This window comes from Emydura macquarii, unplaced genomic scaffold (assembly GCF_026122565.2).
Source record: "Emydura macquarii macquarii isolate MOO-44397 ecotype Brisbane River unplaced genomic scaffold, CSIRO-AGI_Emac_v2 contig_3390, whole genome shotgun sequence".
In the NCBI taxonomy this organism is placed as follows: Eukaryota; Metazoa; Chordata; order Testudines; family Chelidae; genus Emydura; species Emydura macquarii.
This window is the reverse complement of record NW_027133527.1, coordinates 2,024,561-2,043,327: the sequence shown is the minus strand read 5'-3', so window position 1 is coordinate 2,043,327 and position 18,767 is coordinate 2,024,561. Positions and strand designations below refer to the sequence as shown.

Genomic DNA, 18,767 nt, shown 5'->3' with positions numbered 1-18,767 from the left:
GCTGGGAGTGAGGTTGTGGTCAGAGCCGGGGGGCTAAGGCTGGAGCTGGGGCCGGGCCGGGAGCCAGGGGCTGTGGTTGCGGCTGGGGGCAGATTTGGGACCCAGAGTGGGGCCAGAAGTGGAAGCGGAACCATGGCTAGGCAGGGGCTGCGGCTTGGGGTGGGGTCGAGGCCGGGAGCGGAGCCCCGCAGCTCAACGGTAGTCAGGTGTGGAACCGGGGTCAGGGCCATGGCTCGCGGCAGGGCCAGAGCAAAGTGGGGCTGAGGGGCGCTCCCTACCTGCCCCTTGAGGGGCTGGCCCGGGCCCTCCTACACCCTGAATGTTCCTCCAGGTGGCGCACGCCACAGTTTGGGGACCCCTGCTCTCGTTTCTCTTTTTGCAGTGCTTTCTGAACTTGAATGCTCAAGTCCCAGTTATTTTCCTCTCTATCTTGGTTTCTCTAAAGGTCTAGAAAACATGACCTGTGAGGGAAGATTGAAAAAATTAGGTTTGTTTAGCCTAGAGAAGAGAAGACTGAAGGGGGACAGGATAACAGTTTTCAAGTACATAAAAGGTGGTTACAAGGAGGAGGGAGAGAAATTGTTCTCATTAACCTCTGAGGACAGGACAAGAAGCAATGGGCTTAAATTGCAGCAAGAGCGGTTTAGCTTGGACATTAGGAAAAGCTTCCTACCTGTCAGGGCAGATTAGCACTGGAATAAATTGCCCGAGGAGGTTGTGGACTCTCCGTCATTGGAAGTTTTTAAGAGCAGATTGGACAAATGCCTGTCAGGGATGGTCTAGATATTGCTTAGTCCTGCCATGAGTGCAGGGGACTGGACTAGATGACCTCTCGAGGTCCCTTCCAGTCCTATGATTCTGTGATTTTATGATTTTCTATAGCACCCATCACCATGGTATCTGAGCACCTCCCACAGTTATGACGTGAACATGCACACTGTCGAAGGGGTGGCCGGCCCCTCTCTGTCAGTCTCGGAGGGAGACCACGCCACTTCGCTGCACACACCTAAAGAGAGACGTTTCTCCGGCTAGCCCAGACTGGATTTTAGTTGGGTTTTGTTACGATTTATTTTTGGATAGTGTTATGGTGTGGGGGCTGGGCAAAGGACGGAGGGTTTACATTTTGCTCGGCTGGCACGAAGGGTCCTGGTCATCCTGATACCTTCTGGGGATGAGTTCCAGATCTGTGAGCCAGTCACTGAACTCTGTCTTCTGCACGCTGGAGTCTCTCAACTAAAACTGAGGTCCCAGGAGAACGAAGCCATCCCAGTGTTATCGTGTCAAGCCCTGCCAGGCCTTTCAGGCAGGACTAGGGTGACCAGATGTCCCGATTTTACAGGGACAGTCCCGATGTTCATGGCTTTTCGTATATGGGCGCCTATTACCCCTCACCCCCGGCCCGATTTTTCACACTTGCTATCTGGTCACCCAAGGCAGGACAGCAGGATTTCATAGATGACCATCTCCAATGCTGCAGAGAGGTCTAGCAACATGAGTACGGATGCCCATGGCCAGAGAGAAATCCCGTGCCATCCCAGCTCCATGCCCTGGCCTGATTGGGAGAAGTCCAGGATATTGGCCGTGTCTAGATGGAGCTGGAGTTGAGTCTTGGTGAGCTGCTCAGTTAGCTTGCTCAGGAATGGGAGGTTAGACACTGGGAGAGGACGGTTGCATTAGGTGATGGTTTCTTAAGCACGGGTTGGATTGTGGCATGCTGTGGGGGATGGAGAATCTTCCTCCTCAAAGGGGGCACTGAGCGTCTGGGTAGGTAGAGGCTCCAAGTGCTCTCTACTCTCTCATTGGTCAAGAAAAGCATAGAAGGGTGGCCCCTCTTTTCCTGCGCTGCTTTTAGGGCTTCTTCTTGTGAGCAGGCTGAATTCAAAGAGCTGTATTATGTTACTGGGCTGATCTCTCAGACGTGGCTCCTGCTTGCCTAAGAAGCCATCTCTGATGCAGGTGATTTTCTTGGAGCAGCAGGTTGATACTTCGTCACTGCCAGAAGTGCTGATGATTCATGACCCACACCGGGTGAGAATGAACAACGGGAATCAGACGATCTAACACGGGGCGCTGCGGTATCATTTAAAGGGACACTGTCAACTTGAATTTCTTTTAAATGGGCTAATTTTTTTTAAAACGCACGTCCCTTTACAGAGCGTTGGGCAGGAGTATTTACAATTCCGTTTACAAGGACAGTTTATCAGGCTTCCTCGTCTCCCCTGCTGCTGTTGCGGGTGAAATGCAGGGCTTAGGGGAGCAGCATCCGTGAGCTCTGCACGCACCTCCTAGAGCAGTGCATGAGAGTGATGTCTGCCACAGCTCATGGTACCAGCACCTGTATTCCCTCTCCATGCTCCCTCGAAGGCATCTGCTTAAGGTTTTTAGCTCTCAGCTACCACCTCACTGGGTGGCGACTCTCACCTCTTGCCTTCCTGACTGGGGGTTTTAAGGCTGCAAAGCTCCCTCGATTACACTGCAGGATCCTGGGAAAGCCAGGCTGTCTAACCATCATCATCTGTGCTTTACTTTCTCTGTGAGGACCATGAACGGTGCATTGCCAGCAGTTACTGGTTACCACAAAGAGAGCACCTGTGTTCTTAAGGCAAACGCATCACACAGAAAACATATTAACCCCTTCCCCCCAATCATAGTTCCTGGATGCATGCTACATGCTTACCAGAGGTGTCTTATGGAACCCAAGTAGGCCTGTCCAACCCTTTGGTGTGGGTTGGGGCGGCCCTTTATTTGGAGGACCTGTCCGTTTGCTGGATCAGGAAAAAGGCCCTGAGTCAGTTTAAAGACAGCCCTTTTATGTTAAAAGCCTCTCTTTGTCCTCTGGTCTCTGGAAAACCCAGTTTGAACCAATATACGCAATCCCCGGAGGGTGGTACCTCTCCGGAGATGCTTAGAAGCTGTGGGATTGGAGGAGCTTAAAGCAAACCCTTTCCCCCCTAGAGCTGTGAACAATCCCTGGCCCGCAGTGATACATAAACCATTTATAACCTTAATGCAATATATTCCCCCCAAAGATACTGTATGTGGGTTGCAATGTCTGTCCCAATGTTGTCATGCTAGGGCACGAGACAGGAAGTGCAACCGAGCAGCAGCAAAACAGAGAAGCTGTCCATACACACCGTGCTGTCAAACAAACGAGGGGAACAAACGCTAACGAAAGGACACGCTTTTTTTTGCAGGGTTCCTCGTAGAAATAGTCGATCTGAAAGGGATTGTGGGCTGAGATTGAGGGATGCAAGGGGGCTGACACGCAGCACACACATACACAGCTGAGGATCTGACCCCAGAGTGCCTTTCTTCCACACTTACTCCTACAAGCCTCAAATTGGAAAGGGTCAGGAAATAAGCGCGGAAGTCAGAGGTGTGGATATTACGTAGCCTGAGAAGAGGAAAATAGCTGTTGACACAAGCCAACCATTAGGATTCTAGTGTGGTTTTTAAAAGGAAATCTTTCCCATCCCTGAGTTATACTTTCATTTATCTCCGATCAATACTCAGTCAAGAGCAAGTAGCTGTGTATGGTCTGAGACGGGCAGCTTCCCCCCCACGTCTGCCCTTTGATGTCATAGGGAAAGTGTGACAACAAGGACGCAGAGCAGGGGAGAGAAGATATTGAGGTAACAGTTACATACTGACCTAAATAATGTGCAGACGGTGGCTGTTAGAAAAGTTAAGTAGTTATTGGTGAGATGAAGCTGTGAAGAAAATGACGGGCAAAGGAGTTGTTGATGGCCATGGCAGGAAGAAACCTTTTTCTCAAATAATCCAAGCTCTGTTATTGTGACTCTGCTGGTTGTAGCATTCACTGCAGGTGAATTATTGGATCTTCTACTGCACTAATCCCCCCTCCCCCCGTTGCCTGTAATTGTTCCTGGGTTGCAGGATGGCTTTGTGAATAGCAGACTCGGTGCCAGTATCATTATAGCAGCTTCCATATTTGCCGCACCTGAAATCTCTGCTAAGGAAGAAACACTTGCATAATTCTCACTGTGATAACCCTAAATAACTTCCCACCGCTGCCTAGACTTTCCCAGTCATTAAAAATCTTGCTCAGTCCTGCAGAGACATCCTCCAGCTATGCTGTCTGCCTTCCTGTTTCCAGTTCTTTCGTGACCATTTTTAGTTCTCCGTGTTGAGTTGGAGGCTAAAATTTGTGGGGCAGATGGGGGGTGGGTGGGGAGAGTGCTCATTCTGACAGCAGCAACCCAGCCATCTTGATCAGGCCCTTGAGATCTTCAAATGGAAAGTGCTTGCACCATGTTATTACTGCAGGTGCGTGGGTCAGACCTGAAGCCAGCCTGAAAGAATCAACAGGGGCAGTTTTCAGTCCCCCGTTAGCTGGTGGCAGTTCATACACCTGGAGCATCATGTTGCAGCTCTGCTCCAGAGACTGTACCGGCTTCCAGTTCGTTTCCAGGTGCAATCCAAGGTGCTGGTGTGATCAAGAGTGTGCTGAGCTCACTGATTTCAGTAACCTCGCTTTAGGCTTCTATTCTTGACAGTCTCGGTGTTTGTTCCCTATGTACCTGGCTGGGCTCCCTTCTGCAACCTGTAGGAAAGCCCTTCCTTTCCTGTAAACCCAAATAAGTTTTCTTCCTGCTTTTTATGTCTGTACCTCTGTGTGGGTGCAAGTTTTAAAATCATTCCCACCTCTATGGGGTTTTATATTTCGCCGTTTCACACCGCGTTTGTTAGTTTATTTCTAGTCCATTTGTTTTGGCTCATAAAGTTAGCATCACGTGCACAGCAACAGATGGATCATCACAACGAGCTTGTGTCTGTTATGGAGACAGATGGGGAGGACGGGGCCAGTTACCTTGGGTTCTTAATTTTAAAAAACCCATCCATAACAACCTACAGAAATATCTGGTGCAGCATTGTCACTTTATGCAGCCTCCTGCGCAGACCGCAGCTTTTGGGAGATCGCTTTAAGTTTTTTACATTTTTATTTCTGTTTATTGACACAGACTAATAATCCTTCTCTAGCATATCCGCCTGTGCGACAGCCACCATCTTGGCTGACACATCAGGGCTTGAACTAGAACTAAAAGGAGGAGTTGCTGCAGCGTGAGCTAAAGTGCCAACGCTTCCCACCTGTGGCTATAACCAACTCACATCCTGTGCTGATGGGGCACAGAGGGGGAACCTGTAATATACACTCATCAGTGGATGCACATGTTGCTTTGTTATTGTAGGGTTCATCTGCAAGGACTTCTGTGGGCTAAGGCAGGGGTTCCTGAAACCTTTCCCACCTTGATGAGCACATCTTCAGAGACTGACTCACAGACATCTCGCCTCCCACTTGCGATCGTGCAGCCTGATGCCGACTGAGTCGGGGGCAGTCTGGCCTCCTGGTTGGAGCAGGAGTTTGGCTGATGAGTTAGAGCTGAACTCAAGGGGCAGGTCCTGAAGTGGAGCCGAGGGTCGAATCTGGGAGTTAGAAGCCAAAGCCGAAGGGTTAATTGAAGTCACGATGAGGAAGCATAACTCAGGGTCAGAGCCGGGAGTCCCAAGCCAAGACAGAGGTGGGGCTGGGGGCTGGGACTGGAGCAGGCCAGGAATACGTTGAGCAGCGGGTGCTCTGCTGTTGCTGCTGGGCTTGTAAACCAGGCAGCAGCCAGTGGGGTGCTGCAATTAATCAGACAGTTCCAGATCAGTGCAGCTGCACCTATTCGTTACCTAGCAGCAGCATTCGCAGCAAAGCGGGCCAGTAACTGGTCCTCGTTGGCCAGACTCCTAATGCAAACCTCCTCCCGACCCCACCTGCAGCAATTCTTTATATGGAAAAATAAACATTGGGGAAGTGTTTAATGTATCAGTACTGGCTTTTGAAAATGCCATCTGGCTGGTGGAAACTAGAAGAAGCCAGAACCAGGCGACCTGTCTGCCCGGACAGCACAGACGTTCTCTTGCATCAGGCTGCACTGAGTGAGTTATGAGCATCTGCAAATAGGCTGCAGCTGGCAGAGCCCAGGATGGATGTTCTTGGGGGCTGAGGCAGGACGTTCTCTATGGAGGGCCCTTAGCTGTGCAATGCACTTCTCCCAGAAGTGGAGGTCAGCTCAGCCCTCACTGCCTCCAGCGTGCAATGCAAAGCTCACCTCTGCATGCCAGCCTTTGCTTGAACATCCATCCTGGGCTCTGCAGCCGTGGTGCTGAAAAGTGACCCCGGGATGCAACTTCCTCTCCCAGGCCATTCAAGCGGTGCCACAGAACATGTTCTTCCGTCCAAATGCAGTAGTGACTTCTTACTCCTTCTGAGAGGTGCTTGGATCCCACGGTGATCGGTGCCTTTGAAATGCAGACCGTACATAGGCAGACGGCCGTTAGGTCAGTGGGTTTAAGCTTCCATGCACGTGTCTTGGGGTCATGCCCAGCGCCCACTTTGATGGTTATCTGCTCCCCATCCCCTCCCTGGCTGCATGAAACAGAGGGAAGTTCTCAGGTCATGGGGTTTACAGCAAGAAGGGTCATAGGGTTCCTATTTGCAATGGAATTCAAACCTATTCGGACACAGCATGAAATTAATTGTCTCCACCTAGTAACAGATTACATGGTGCTTTGGTAGGACACTAGGCTGGTACAGTAAAGACAACGTGTCCGAAACAAATGTTGCAAGGAGCGTGACACGGAGACGTATGTCATTTTAATGACACGTGCTACTACTTTTCTTTCATCCAAATTAAGGGTGGTTGGCTGATGCCTTTCTGACACAGCGAGGGTGCTGTACGGTGTGATAAGATTGTTTTGTAGCTGCCAACATCATGTTGCAGATGCAAAAATAATTAGAGGCGCTGAAGACTCCATGTGTTGATTGTCATGGCACAAGTTAATAAATGCCTCCAAGGTTTATTTACCAATTCTGAAAAGTCCCGCAGTCTTCATGTGTAATGCAAATAGAGAGTCTGTGTAGGAAGATATAAAACTTTACTACAGGGGAAGACTGTACATTATCTCACTGCAAACACCTCCCTCTTAGCTGTAAGCTAGGCACCAGGGGACCAAGCAGACAGGCTGGTTAGAGGAACTAATGTTTGTGTGAGTATCCAAGCATGAAAAGAGAGGTTGAGATCGTTTGAGATAAGGCTAAGGGAGGGGCCAAAACAAACCACAGTCGTGTGCTGGCCGCAAAGTCCTGAGGTCTGATCCTCAGTTACCCAATCCTTGTGCTTTATGCCACCCTTGTGTTCCTTGTACTCTGGGGCCACGCAGGTTCCTCTGTGTAAGTTAGAGCAGCCTCAGGGTTGCTGTGTAAGGTAAGCTCTGGGAAGCAGAGAACAGCCTTAGTTCAGTGTGCCCTAGCCATGCTTCTGCTATGCCTGCAGAACACCTTTGATGCTGGGGACTGAGAGCAAGGCATGTAGAGCCTAGACACTAGCTCTGTGCTGACCAGCGAGGGAATCCTTGCGGGGGTCTTTCCTGCCCACTTTGAGACCCCTTACTTGCCAAAGCAGTGTAGACGTGCCCTAGCACAACTAAGGGGCAGTCCCTTTAATGCTGCGCTAGGACCTCAGCGACCTAATCTGCCAACATCTGCATGACTGAGGAGTCTTGAAGCATCCCTAGGGGTTGCTCTAATAGGCTGTATAGCGCTTTGCTTACGCAGAGCGGCATCTGAGTGTGAGCAGGCAAAATGACAAAAGGTTGCCCTTTGTTACGGGCAGTGTCCCTTTCTTGCTGTCCTCCTCCTTGTTTCACTCTCAGTTTTGTGCAGATTGTGTTAAAAAAAAACAGGCCACGCCAGGCTTACCCCAGCCTGCTCTGACCCAGCTGCCCCGGGGGCCATGCCCGGCCTCCCCCAGCTGTCTCCTAGAGCTGCTGAAATCAGTGGCAGAAGCAGAAGCTTCACAGGGAGTTTTTGCCATTGGCTTTGGCAGGAGCAGGACTTGGGTCTGTACACACAAATATCCCACCAGCCTTGTAAGTATAAAGAAGTGCCGGCTATAATGGCTTCTCTTGGGCCTATTCCCTTTATCTGCCATGGGCAAAACGTTTGATCTGGCAGATGGCAAACCTGGTTGCGATGTTCTGTTTGATGTAACTTGCTGACGTACTCCACCTGCTATTACCGCTGATGTGAGTAACCGGCTTGTCACATAATCACAACCATTGCAGAGAGCTTTGGAGTGACCTTGGGCTGTGCAGAACGGTAGGAAGTAGATGAAAGCAGCAGAAGATGGAAGAGATGGTGAGATGCAATATGCGGAGGTACAAAATTAGCTTGTAATGTTAGAAGATGCTCACAGGACCCCTTGGCTTTTTTCCATCTGCAGCAGCGTACCCGCTTCTTTTGCATAGCGGAGAGTATATCAGAATGCTTATGCAGGGGAATCAGGGCTGTGTAAATCACAGCATGGTAGTAAATGGGCTCCTTGCCTCCCTCTTACTCTCGAACACAGATGTATAGTTACGGGGCCATGTACTGCTAAATGGGGAGTCTGAGTTGGTTCTCAATTCAGGTCCTCCCTCCTGAACCAGCCACTGTCTGGTCCCTGTAGGAAGAGCAATCTTCATTTCTGTGCAGCTGCCCCGTCTGAGTGGCACAAGGAACACCGTTAGCAGCAGTCTGATGGAGCCATGTCTAGGGGCCGGTCTAGATGATAAAGTTGCATTGGATTAGCTTTTGAACTGATTTAGTTGAACTGGTGCAAAACGCTGGGTGGATGCTATAGCTTCAATTTAAGCCAGTCTTATTTCAGCTTAGTTTAAACTGGCAGTTACGAATCGATTTAAACTAAACCAAAATAGGCCTGGTTTCAACCAAAACAACAGTGTCCACACAACCTGTTGCACGGGCTAATTTAAATCAGTTTAAAAACCGATTTACATTAAACTGGTTCTGTGCAGAGACATGACCTTGTGCTTCTTTATCAAATGGAGGAAAAAGAGGGATAGAAATACCTCGGAGAAGGGGTCAGAGCACGCTCTCTGTGGCTGGCCTACTCCTGCATGTTTGCAATTTAAGAGAAATCCTATGTTGTGCAGGTTAGCTTATGGCATCTACAGCCCCAAGTGCCTTTGGCAGCAGTGCAGGGCTGAACGGACTCACCATGGATGTTCTGTCTGTAGACAGCCGGAGTGGACTGCATGCATCTGTGCGCACCCAAGAGTGGTAACTACTGACGTGGCAAATGACGTGGCAAATGCTTCACCTTCACGTTGTAGGATTGCTCTCATGACCCCTGTGACTAGCCAGTGCAGGCTGGTTTATTTGTGTCAAGAAAGAGGGAGCTTGAGGGAGATGAAGAGAGTGGGGGATGTGTGTAGATATGTAACTGACAGGAGATGTCATTCTGTTTTAGGTGTTCCGTATCTTTTTCACGCAGAGGAGTCCTCAGGCTGGTTGTCGTGTCAGCTACCAATATGAATAGCAGAATGTTACGGGTAGACACCATCTGCTCGCTGTCTCGTGAAGACTTTACCTTTGTTCTTTATTTGTTTGTTTTTCTTAGCCTGAAATGAAAATAAATACATAAAGGCAGAAGAATACGCGCAGTTTGCCCTTTGGGCAAAGGAAAATAACATCCATAGTTAATTTAAATGGTAGTGCCAAACTCAAGAGTTCAAAAACCATCATTCGGGTCCTCAAAAGTCATGTGATTAGTTTAAAAATCACGAGACTTAAAAAATTCCCAGTATTTATTTGCCTTCTGGTTTTTCAAGTATTCACATTTTCACGTATGAAGACTAGAACCTTTTAGCTTTCATTTCAACAACAGAAAAACCCAAAACCTGATTCTCGTGTACTCCCATGACTCTGGGAGCTGGAGTTTTAAGAAACACACCAACGTCACGAGGTTCACAGTAAAATCGTGGGAACTGGCAACATTAAGAGCCACATCAGAGTGCATGGGCAGAATAAAACTGTACGCTGTCTACTCGAAGAAATTGGGGTCATACGGAAACATAGCTAAGATATGTTAGTGAAGGGAGTTACATGGAATGGGTGCAGTGTCACATGTATAGCTCAGAAGGACCACTTTGTAAAAACCATGACTTTGGACCATAGGTTCGCGCAATCTATTCAAATCTTTACTCAACTTTAATTTCAGCATTTAGGGTGACCACTAAAGAAAACTCAATTTTGTGCCTTACATGGCAACAGTTTTCATAAAAATGATGGGCATAAATTTGCACACCCTCTCACCTCTTCTCCATTTCTTAATAAAAGCACTATCCCATGTTGAGATGTAAATGTATTCCATCAATAGTACTTAGAAGACTGATCCTGCGAACCAACCCCTACTCCTGGGCATAGTTCTTAAAGTCACTAGGGCCATAAGTACTACGCTCAGAAGTAAGTCTTTAGAGGATTGGCCCCTAAATGTTGAAGTCAACATGTGATTGTAACCCTGTGCTTCCTTGAAGTTATTTTAGAATGTATCTGTCAGGTATATTCTGGGAAGAGTTTCTCTATTGTCTTTTCACCAATCCAAACCTACCCTCCATCTTGCATTTCTCATCTCAGGTTCCAGCTCTGAGTCATCTTGAGCACATGTCTAAAACCTGAATTCCGCAAAATGTTTTTTTGAAGGTATACAGGGGAGGATGGACAAGATAACGCAGCAGATCTTTCCCAGCTGTTAATTCTTGTGTAAGTCCTGCCTTCCTTGCAGGCTTTAGAGCCTGAAATAATAACTGTGAACAAGGCAGATGACTTTTCCCGGAAGCGTACGTGTGTGTGAGATAAAATGCAGTTAAGAAAGTTAATATTTTTAGCACTGTGTTGGGTTCCAAGTAAAAAATGACCGTGTCAATCACCGCTGTTGTTGCCTATGAACTCTGGGCACTTTGCTTTTCTCAGGAAATAATCAGAGTGTCTGATGAACCATATTCTGAGATTAGCTCCAGATGGAAAAAAAGAGTCTAGGTTACAGAGCATGGAAAAGAAATTTGGTAAAGATACCAGTCGAGCAGTTAAAGAGATACTGCAACTAACGGCCCCTTATTTTCTTTCCTACAGTTTCACGGAAGCCATGCAGAACCAGCCGAAGTGGAAAAGTCTGGATTGTCTTTCTGTCTACTACGCAGGCTTGGCTATTCTGGGAATAGGACTCTTGTTTGTCATCTCCAGTTTTCTAGCCCTGGGATTCATTGGGACGTTTTTGGGTAAGGCTGCTGTTGCTCATTCACGTTGCAATTTTCATTGGCTGCAACCCAGGCTATGACTACACTATGTTCCCAGCATGCTGAGTAGAAACCGGCCTGAAGCATGTAGGTATGTAGTTGGCACAGCTAAACCATGCTGCCACTGCCTGTGCTAATGCAGCTACACTGCTATTTATGCTCCCGCGGTGCTAGCTGTCTTTGAGCTACGGCAGGCATGTATGTGGGAATTGAGAATCGCACCCCTAGATTGTGGTGTAGACATAAATTAGAACGACTTTCTCTGGTTATGTGGCATCTAGCCTATATTTTTCAATGGTGATTAGTGACTTTTGATGGCTTGATTTTTGGTTGAGACACCGTGAAGGGCCAGATGCTCAGCAGATTCTGAAATTCAGGCCCCTTTCAGGTGCCTCAAGTTGGAAGCAAGCCACCCAAAGCTACTAGCTACCTTGGCTGTCTGACCCAAGGAGAGCAGACAGGAGATCAGGTTTTAAGGTCTTGGGTAAAATTTTCAAAAGTGCCGAAAGAGACCCAGGGAGCTAATTCCCACTGACTTTCAATGAGACTGCTGTTCCTACATGCCTTGGGCAGTCTGAAATAAAAGGGGAGAGATGTAGGCTCTGAAGTGCTTTAGTCATATTGGGAAACATCCCCCTCTCCCCATAGGAAGGAGCCAACTCTGTGGAACTCCGTTTTCCGTCAGTAGGAATGGTGCACAGAAAAAGCAAAGCTTTGAAAACATCAACCTTGTTTCCATCTCCGACTTCTTTCCTCCATATCGGGGAGAGGAGATGCGTGGTTTTTTTTTTTTTTAAAGGTACTTTTAGGATCATCATAAAATTTGAAAGAAAAAAGCCCAAAGTGCTGAAGTAGCCTTATGAAATCCTTGCAGGGGCTTCTATGTGAAATGACCCTTGCAATCCGCTGATTTAAGAAATCACCTCTGAGAGCAGAGAAATTCCAGCGAACAAAGTAAAGAGAGGAATCCTCCACCAACGGTGCATTCAGCAAAGCTGGCCCCAGGTATTTTCCCCAACCAGGCCCCAGGCATTTTGTCTAGGAACATACGTTGTCCTGCTATAATATCTCATCGTTTGACAAGAGTTTTGTTGCACTAATATCCTCCTTGCCAAAGACATTGCTGTGTGCTGTTAAACCATTGCATTTCACTGCTGATGTGACAGCATTTAAGTGGCAGGAGTTGCATGAAATGTGCTATATAAATCCAAGACCTTTACCCTAACCCTCTTTTAATCCCCCGGTAATCTTTTTTGAAAATCTAATCCAGAAATGAGTGGTTGGGGATTTTCCCATGGTATTTCCTTTTCTTCCGTGTAGCTCAAGAACCCTGTCATAGTCCGTCTTGGATTTATAGTACTGAGGTGTGGTATAACCATGAAACTGCCTTGCGCAGAATTGTTAGTTCAGTAATTTTATACAGTAGATCTATAACTGTAGAAAGAATCCTTTTAAGTACTGAGGGTGGGGTTTTTTCAACTGTGCCTAAGTGATTTAGGAGCACACATGCAATTAAATAAAGCTCACGTGAAAATCCCACTGAGAGTATATTCAAACCCAAATCTTTAGAATTGGTCTATTTTCCTGCATGTTTACTGCGATTGTGCATGCAGTTACTGCAATTGCACATGTAAATTGTGCACGTTGATTCTTGCACGTGTAATGCACATGGGTCTAAAAATCTGGGCCCACATTCTTCCCAGCTTGCATTATGGCTCCATTGTAGTGCCTTAATCAAATCATGCCCTCGGTTATCCCTCGGCAACCCTGATCTTGATTGACGTCAAAGAGGACGGGAAAGGGGTGGTTGCAGCAGGCAGGACCTTCATTTTTGACTGTCTCCTCAGAATGAATGTCCATGGATTCTTGTATGTCAATGTACAGTAGGAACAAAAAAGAACTCTATAGTACAGAAAGCAGGAAAAAGAAATCTCAGCAATATGGATGTTACTCTGCCAATTAATATGTTAATTGCCTCCCTGCTTTATTCACCTGGTATTTTGAGCTGAATTACTATTTATATTATCGTAGCACCTGTACGCCCCAGTCATGGCCTCAGGATCCCATTGTGCTAGGTGCTGTACAAACACAGAACAAAAAGATGGTCCTTGACCTCAAAGAGTTTACATTCTAAATCAAATGCACTTCCACTGCTGCCCCATGTTTGAAATATGCCACTGATGCTCTGGATCTGTTGGTAATTCATTCGAATGCCATCATGTTCTGCAGCAGAAACACGAAAGTCGCAGCTAAACTGAGCAGTGAATGGAGCAGAAGTACATGTCTCCATCTATTCACGATTGATGTGAGGCCCTTTGATCTCAAGGGGGAGTTCAAACATTGACTTAAGCAGGGTCTTGCTCGCAGTGTGTTCTTTGGCTTTGCACTCCTCCCAGGTCTGTTCGTTGTCCCTTTTCCTCCCACCTGCCACCGTGTAAATAATCTAAATTCATTTCCACCTGGGTGCGGCATCCTGTATCCATCCTTACGTTCACATTTGGAGGATAATTCTCTTGGTTTGGTTTTGAAAACATTCTGGTGTGTGTGGAATCCTGTCTATGGAGAAAGAAACACAGATTGTAACAATAAATATCAAAGTAAAGAGGCCGCTCCTGCTGGTTTCAGTAATGATACTCTTAATTTCTATCACACCTTTCATCTGAGCCTCTCCGAGTGCTTCGCGGACCTCATTCAATTAATCCTCGCAGTCTCCTTGTGCAGAAGGAGGGAGGTAATGATCATTCCAACTTCACAAAGGGGGAAGCTGAGGCATGGAGAGATGCATTGACTTGCCCAAGGTGTTGCAACCAGGAATAGAACCCGGGGCTCCAGAATGTAGGGTCTGACCACTAGTTTGTGCTGCATCACTCCTTAATAGATTGTCCTCCACGTTTAGGGTTCATCTTTCACCCACCCAGCCCACGCTTCCCACCAGTGTTTGTCTGACAACCACCTTGCGTACAACTCCACCACCACAATTTCCTCTTCCTTTTGGAGGGAATCTGATTGACTCCTGAAATCTAGAGCCTTGAAACCAGAGAGCCAGAGTCCTGGAAGCCTTGTTTCCCCTCTTCCCTGTGTCCTGTGTCCCTGTGAAAATGGGTTTGACACTCCAGACGTTTAGCAGGTCTCAAATTAGTTCCCTCAAACCTGAGCCATCACTGACTATATGGATCCTTTGGACTTGAATTTCCACTAAAAACCAACAAAGGAGTCAGAGTCAGCGGAAATGCAAAGATCGACTCTGTTCCGATCGGCTCCAGTTTTCCCCTTAGACCGCTTCTCCTGTGTGGAAATGGGTGAGGAAGAAGGAAGTTTTATTGGCATTAATGACTAGCCTAGATCAAGTGTTGCATATTCACCTCTATCCTCAGAAGCTGCCTCTGCCACAGAAATGGATTATATCTGAGATTCCATGGCTTACCGCCTATCATGACTGAGTAGGAAAAGAAACCCAAAACACTCCACTAACTACAGAATAAAATTTCTATGCTTGGTTAATACCCTCTTGACCTGGATGAGGCCTTAAACTCTGCCTAGCCATGACTATGGCGGGAACGTCGCTTGTGCTGGTGGCCTCAGATGGACAGAGCTGAGCAATCCAAGGAAAAGAATTGACAGTCATGCGAGGGGAGAGTGGGGTGCTGAGGAGAAATGCCACCAAAACAGAGCATCCTAGGAGGGGACTGGACCTGAGTCTGGTTTACCTAGGGTCTGGACTCATCTCTGCAGTAGAATTACTGATATGCCACCAACTTGAACTCTACCGTAGATACAGCAATAACAAGTACAGTGCTGGGATCCCTTTTGGGACTCGCCCCGGGACAGCTCAGAAATGGTTTTCCTCTCGGTTATGGAGATGTCTTTGGAGTGTGCATTTCTGCTTGATCCTTGAAACTACGGGCATCTTTATCTTGGAAAAAGAAGCAGGGCGCATTCTTTAGCGCTGGTGGGACATCACTTTTGCTTTGGGGTAGGAAGGCTGTGTTGGAGCAGTAAGAATGAGGTCATTGCGTTACCGAGTGTCTGCTCGTAGCGTACATCCGAGGAAGAGGAAAGCTTTGGTGTAACCAGAGACGCCTGATGGCCTCAAAAACTTCTTGGAACAGGATTCAACCCTTCAGCAACATCAAGTTCCCTTTTGTCTTCTGCTACAATGATGGAGCCACGTAAGTCCCTGACTGGGTAGAATGGACTAGAAAAACAGCTTCTGAACGGCCTCTTTAAGTAATCTGTTTAAATTGCCTGGAGATTGCAAAGCATTTTGCCTTTTAAATGTAGGCTAAACTGTTGGAGCCTATGGAGGACAATGAGTCACTCTTCCCAAACCAGTTTTTCTGTGCCACTCCATTTCCCACACAGCAGTGTTGGTTAAATGCTCTATTTTGCAGCTATAGCGCTTGTTCATTTCAGTTCATGCAGCTTCGTTTTCCTTCCCGCGCACAAAATCATTCTTCTCAGCGGTCACTGGGGCCAGCTCACCAGCATTTCCTTTCCTCACTGTGCCTTCACAATTGGAGCAATTTTGCAGAGCTGCCAAGCGCTTGCTGGAATTCTAGTTTAATGCCCTGTTCCCAATGCTGTTTGCCCTATTTTCTGACATGTATAAGGGGTTGATCGTTGCCTTAAAAGAGGGAATGGGCTTTTTCGTATGAGGGAAGGAGTATATTTTTCAGTCCATCTGTCTCCATTTTCATTATTCCTTCCAGCAAAGAAAGCATTGGCCGTGATTTCAAGTAAACCCAACTTGACCAAACGCTGCCAGTTGGGTTATATTGAAACTTATTAATCTCCACAGAGAAGCAGTGGTGGTGCGGCTTGATAGTCAGCTAAAGCAGAGGCGGTTTCCAGAGGAGGTTGTACAAAGCCGGACCTATACACAAACCTGCTCTCGAACCAAAGAGATCCAAAATAAGCCCAACAGTGATGACCCCTCGCTGCACCTCACAGAGAGGACAGGCACCTTGAGTTCTTTCCTGCGCCGGGGAGCCGCAATCAGGATCCAGATCCCAACCTCCCACTTCCTGAGAAAGGGCTGGTCCCTGTTTTGCAGGCTTAATTGAGACTTAAATGGTGCCCAGAGCTCGTGTGGACACTCAGCCCAGGGGTGCAAATCTCACCCTCAGAGAAAAAGAAGCTACAGTGATGATGGACAGCCCACAGGAGGTGGCAGGATTTGGAGAGAGGCAGTATTTCCTAGTGGTTAGAGAATTGGACTGGGACTCAGGAGATCGACCTGGGTTCTATTCCTAGTTAGGCCACTGGCTTGCTGGGTGACCTTGGACAAGTCACGTCTTTCTATGCCTCAGTTTCCCCATCTGTAACACGGTGCCTACCTCCTGTATAAAGTGCTTTGAGCTCTGCTGAAGAAAAGTGCTACGTAAGGGCTAGTTTTATTTGTTATTCTTTAAAGCTTCTCCACTCCCCTTACCAAATCGGGTGGTCCCTAAGATTGCTAGTATCGCCTAGCCTTGACCCAGCTGGAAATGCTGGAAAAACTGTCCTTCTCCTGGGATTTTTGCTTCCTCTTTTGTCTTAACCCAGGAACTGCAGAAGCACCCCCCCCCAAAAAAAAGTCACAGCTACAAAAGGAACAAACCAAACTTATTTCGAATCTCAAAACAGTCACAAGGAGTTCAGTCTGAGATTGGGCAAAGGTTCGGTTGAGTTCTTCCTCCATCTAGATCAGTGCCCCCAAGCCGAGTAATCTCCACCATCCTATTATTGTTCATTACAGAGGGAAAGCTGAGACCTGAGCACAGCTGAACACAGACACAGCCCTAGCAAAAGGCTTGCTACGGACTTGGAGGCAATGCAACTGATTTTGATGGGAGGGAAGGATATTATTTTGTGAGAGGTTGTGGAAATGACATTTACCTAGAACCTGGGAAGTATTCGAGCTAGAGATAGTCAAGCAATGCATTCAGATCCCAAACACTTCACAGTTTGAGTCTAAATTTCTGGAGTTTTGATATAACCCATTAGCAAGAGTAGGGGCCAATTATAAAATAGAGATCCAGTTTCATCTTTCCCATAGTGTGTTTTTTAAAAAAAATTTTGGTGGGGGGAGGGAAAGTGTTTGGATCTAGGATTGTAGCACATAAGCCTCCTTTTGTAAAGTGTAGCTGGGCCTGAGGGAGAACAGTATTGTGTGGGGGAAAGTTTTCTCGCACTGCAGTGATTGCTACATCCCTGATATTTACTAAAAGCTTCTTAGTTGAAATGGTCCATTCAGCGTTCTTGGGTTTGTTTTCCCTTTCTGCACTGTGCACTTTCTAATCTTTGATTTGTTACTTATTCCAAGGGTCAGCAAACTCTCTCTCTTCCCATTATCAGCTCTTCCATCGATTTGGCTTCAATACTCAGACTTCATTTCCTTTGTGATTTGTACCTGCCAAAGAGAAAACATACCCGTGCAGTAAAAGCATTTACCTTCTCCAGAAGCTCCCAGTACAATCAGCGGGGCATTGCCAGAAGCTTTCTTTGTCTTTGCCGTCCCTTCTATGAAATATTCAGTTGCAGACCAGTGGCTTTTCTCCGCAAAATTTCAAGCTTCCTAGTGCAATAAGAATTCATTTGAAAGCAGGGTAATGGAATTGAAGCACCGTGGCCGTGTGACAAAGAACATGCTATGCTTTGCAGAGTTGTGTGGGGGGTGCACATATGTTGTTGACTGCATTAATAGAAGCCTAAATGTACTTTAATAGTGAACAGTAAACAAATTTATTGCAGGAGCCAATGGAAGTGAGTGCCTGTGTAGATTTGGAGATATATTACTACCTGATTCAAGGCACGTTCACACAGTTAGGATGTCTAGTTCCCCTCATTTGTATGCCTGGGTATTTGCAGGCACAATGTTATTTATCTGTATCATGATAGTGCATAGAGGTTCCATCTGCGATCAGGGCCTCGTGCTAGGTGCTGTACATACAAATAGTAAGACGGCCCTTGCTGTCTTACCAGACAAAAAGCAGATATAATTTTTCAGGCCCTAAAAGGAGGCAGGTTTAGAAAAGAGATGGGGCAAAGGAGGGAATACGATAGAAGTCTATACAATCATGACTAGTATGGAGAAAGTGAATAGGGAAGCGTTATTTACCCCTTCACATAACATAAGAACCAGTGTCACCCAATGAAATCAATAGGCAGTGGGTTTAAAACAAACAAAAGGAAGTACTTCTTCACACTGTCAACCTGTGGACCTTGTTGCCAGGGGATGTTGTGAAGGCCAAAAGTATAATGAGGTTCAAAAAAGAATTAGATAAGTTCATGGAGGACAGGTCCATCAATGGCTATTAGCCAAGCTGGCCAGGTGCACAACTCCATGTTCCCTAAACCTCCAACAGCGAGACACTGGGATTGGATGACCAGGGATGGATCACTTGATAATTGCCCTGTTCTGTTCATTCCCTCTGGCATTGGCTGCTGTCGGAGACAGGATACTGAGCTAGCTGGACCATTGGTCTGACCCATTTTGGCCATTCTGATGTTCTTATATTGTAAAAGACATGCCTGTGGTATTTTTTGCTGCAGGACGTCAGCATTCAGGTTGATCAAAACTAATGCTGGTTTGTTTTTCCTGGGATTTTGAAGAAAAGCAGGTATTGTTCCTTTGTTTTGGAACT

At 46.9% G+C, this 18,767-nt stretch overlaps 1 protein-coding gene across 4 annotated transcripts in view; it reads left to right on the top strand.

Moving 5' to 3' along the window:
* The window catches only part of PEMT (phosphatidylethanolamine N-methyltransferase), an 85,524-nt gene that overhangs the window by 45,752 nt on the left and 21,005 nt on the right, over positions 1-18,767 (top strand). For all 4 annotated transcript variants that reach the window (XM_067534129.1, XM_067534126.1, XM_067534128.1 and 1 more), the window contains exon 4: positions 10,979-11,124. In XM_067534129.1, the coding sequence (XP_067390230.1) occupies positions 10,979-11,124 (146 nt within the window). The remainder of the gene's footprint in view (positions 1-10,978; positions 11,125-18,767) is intronic.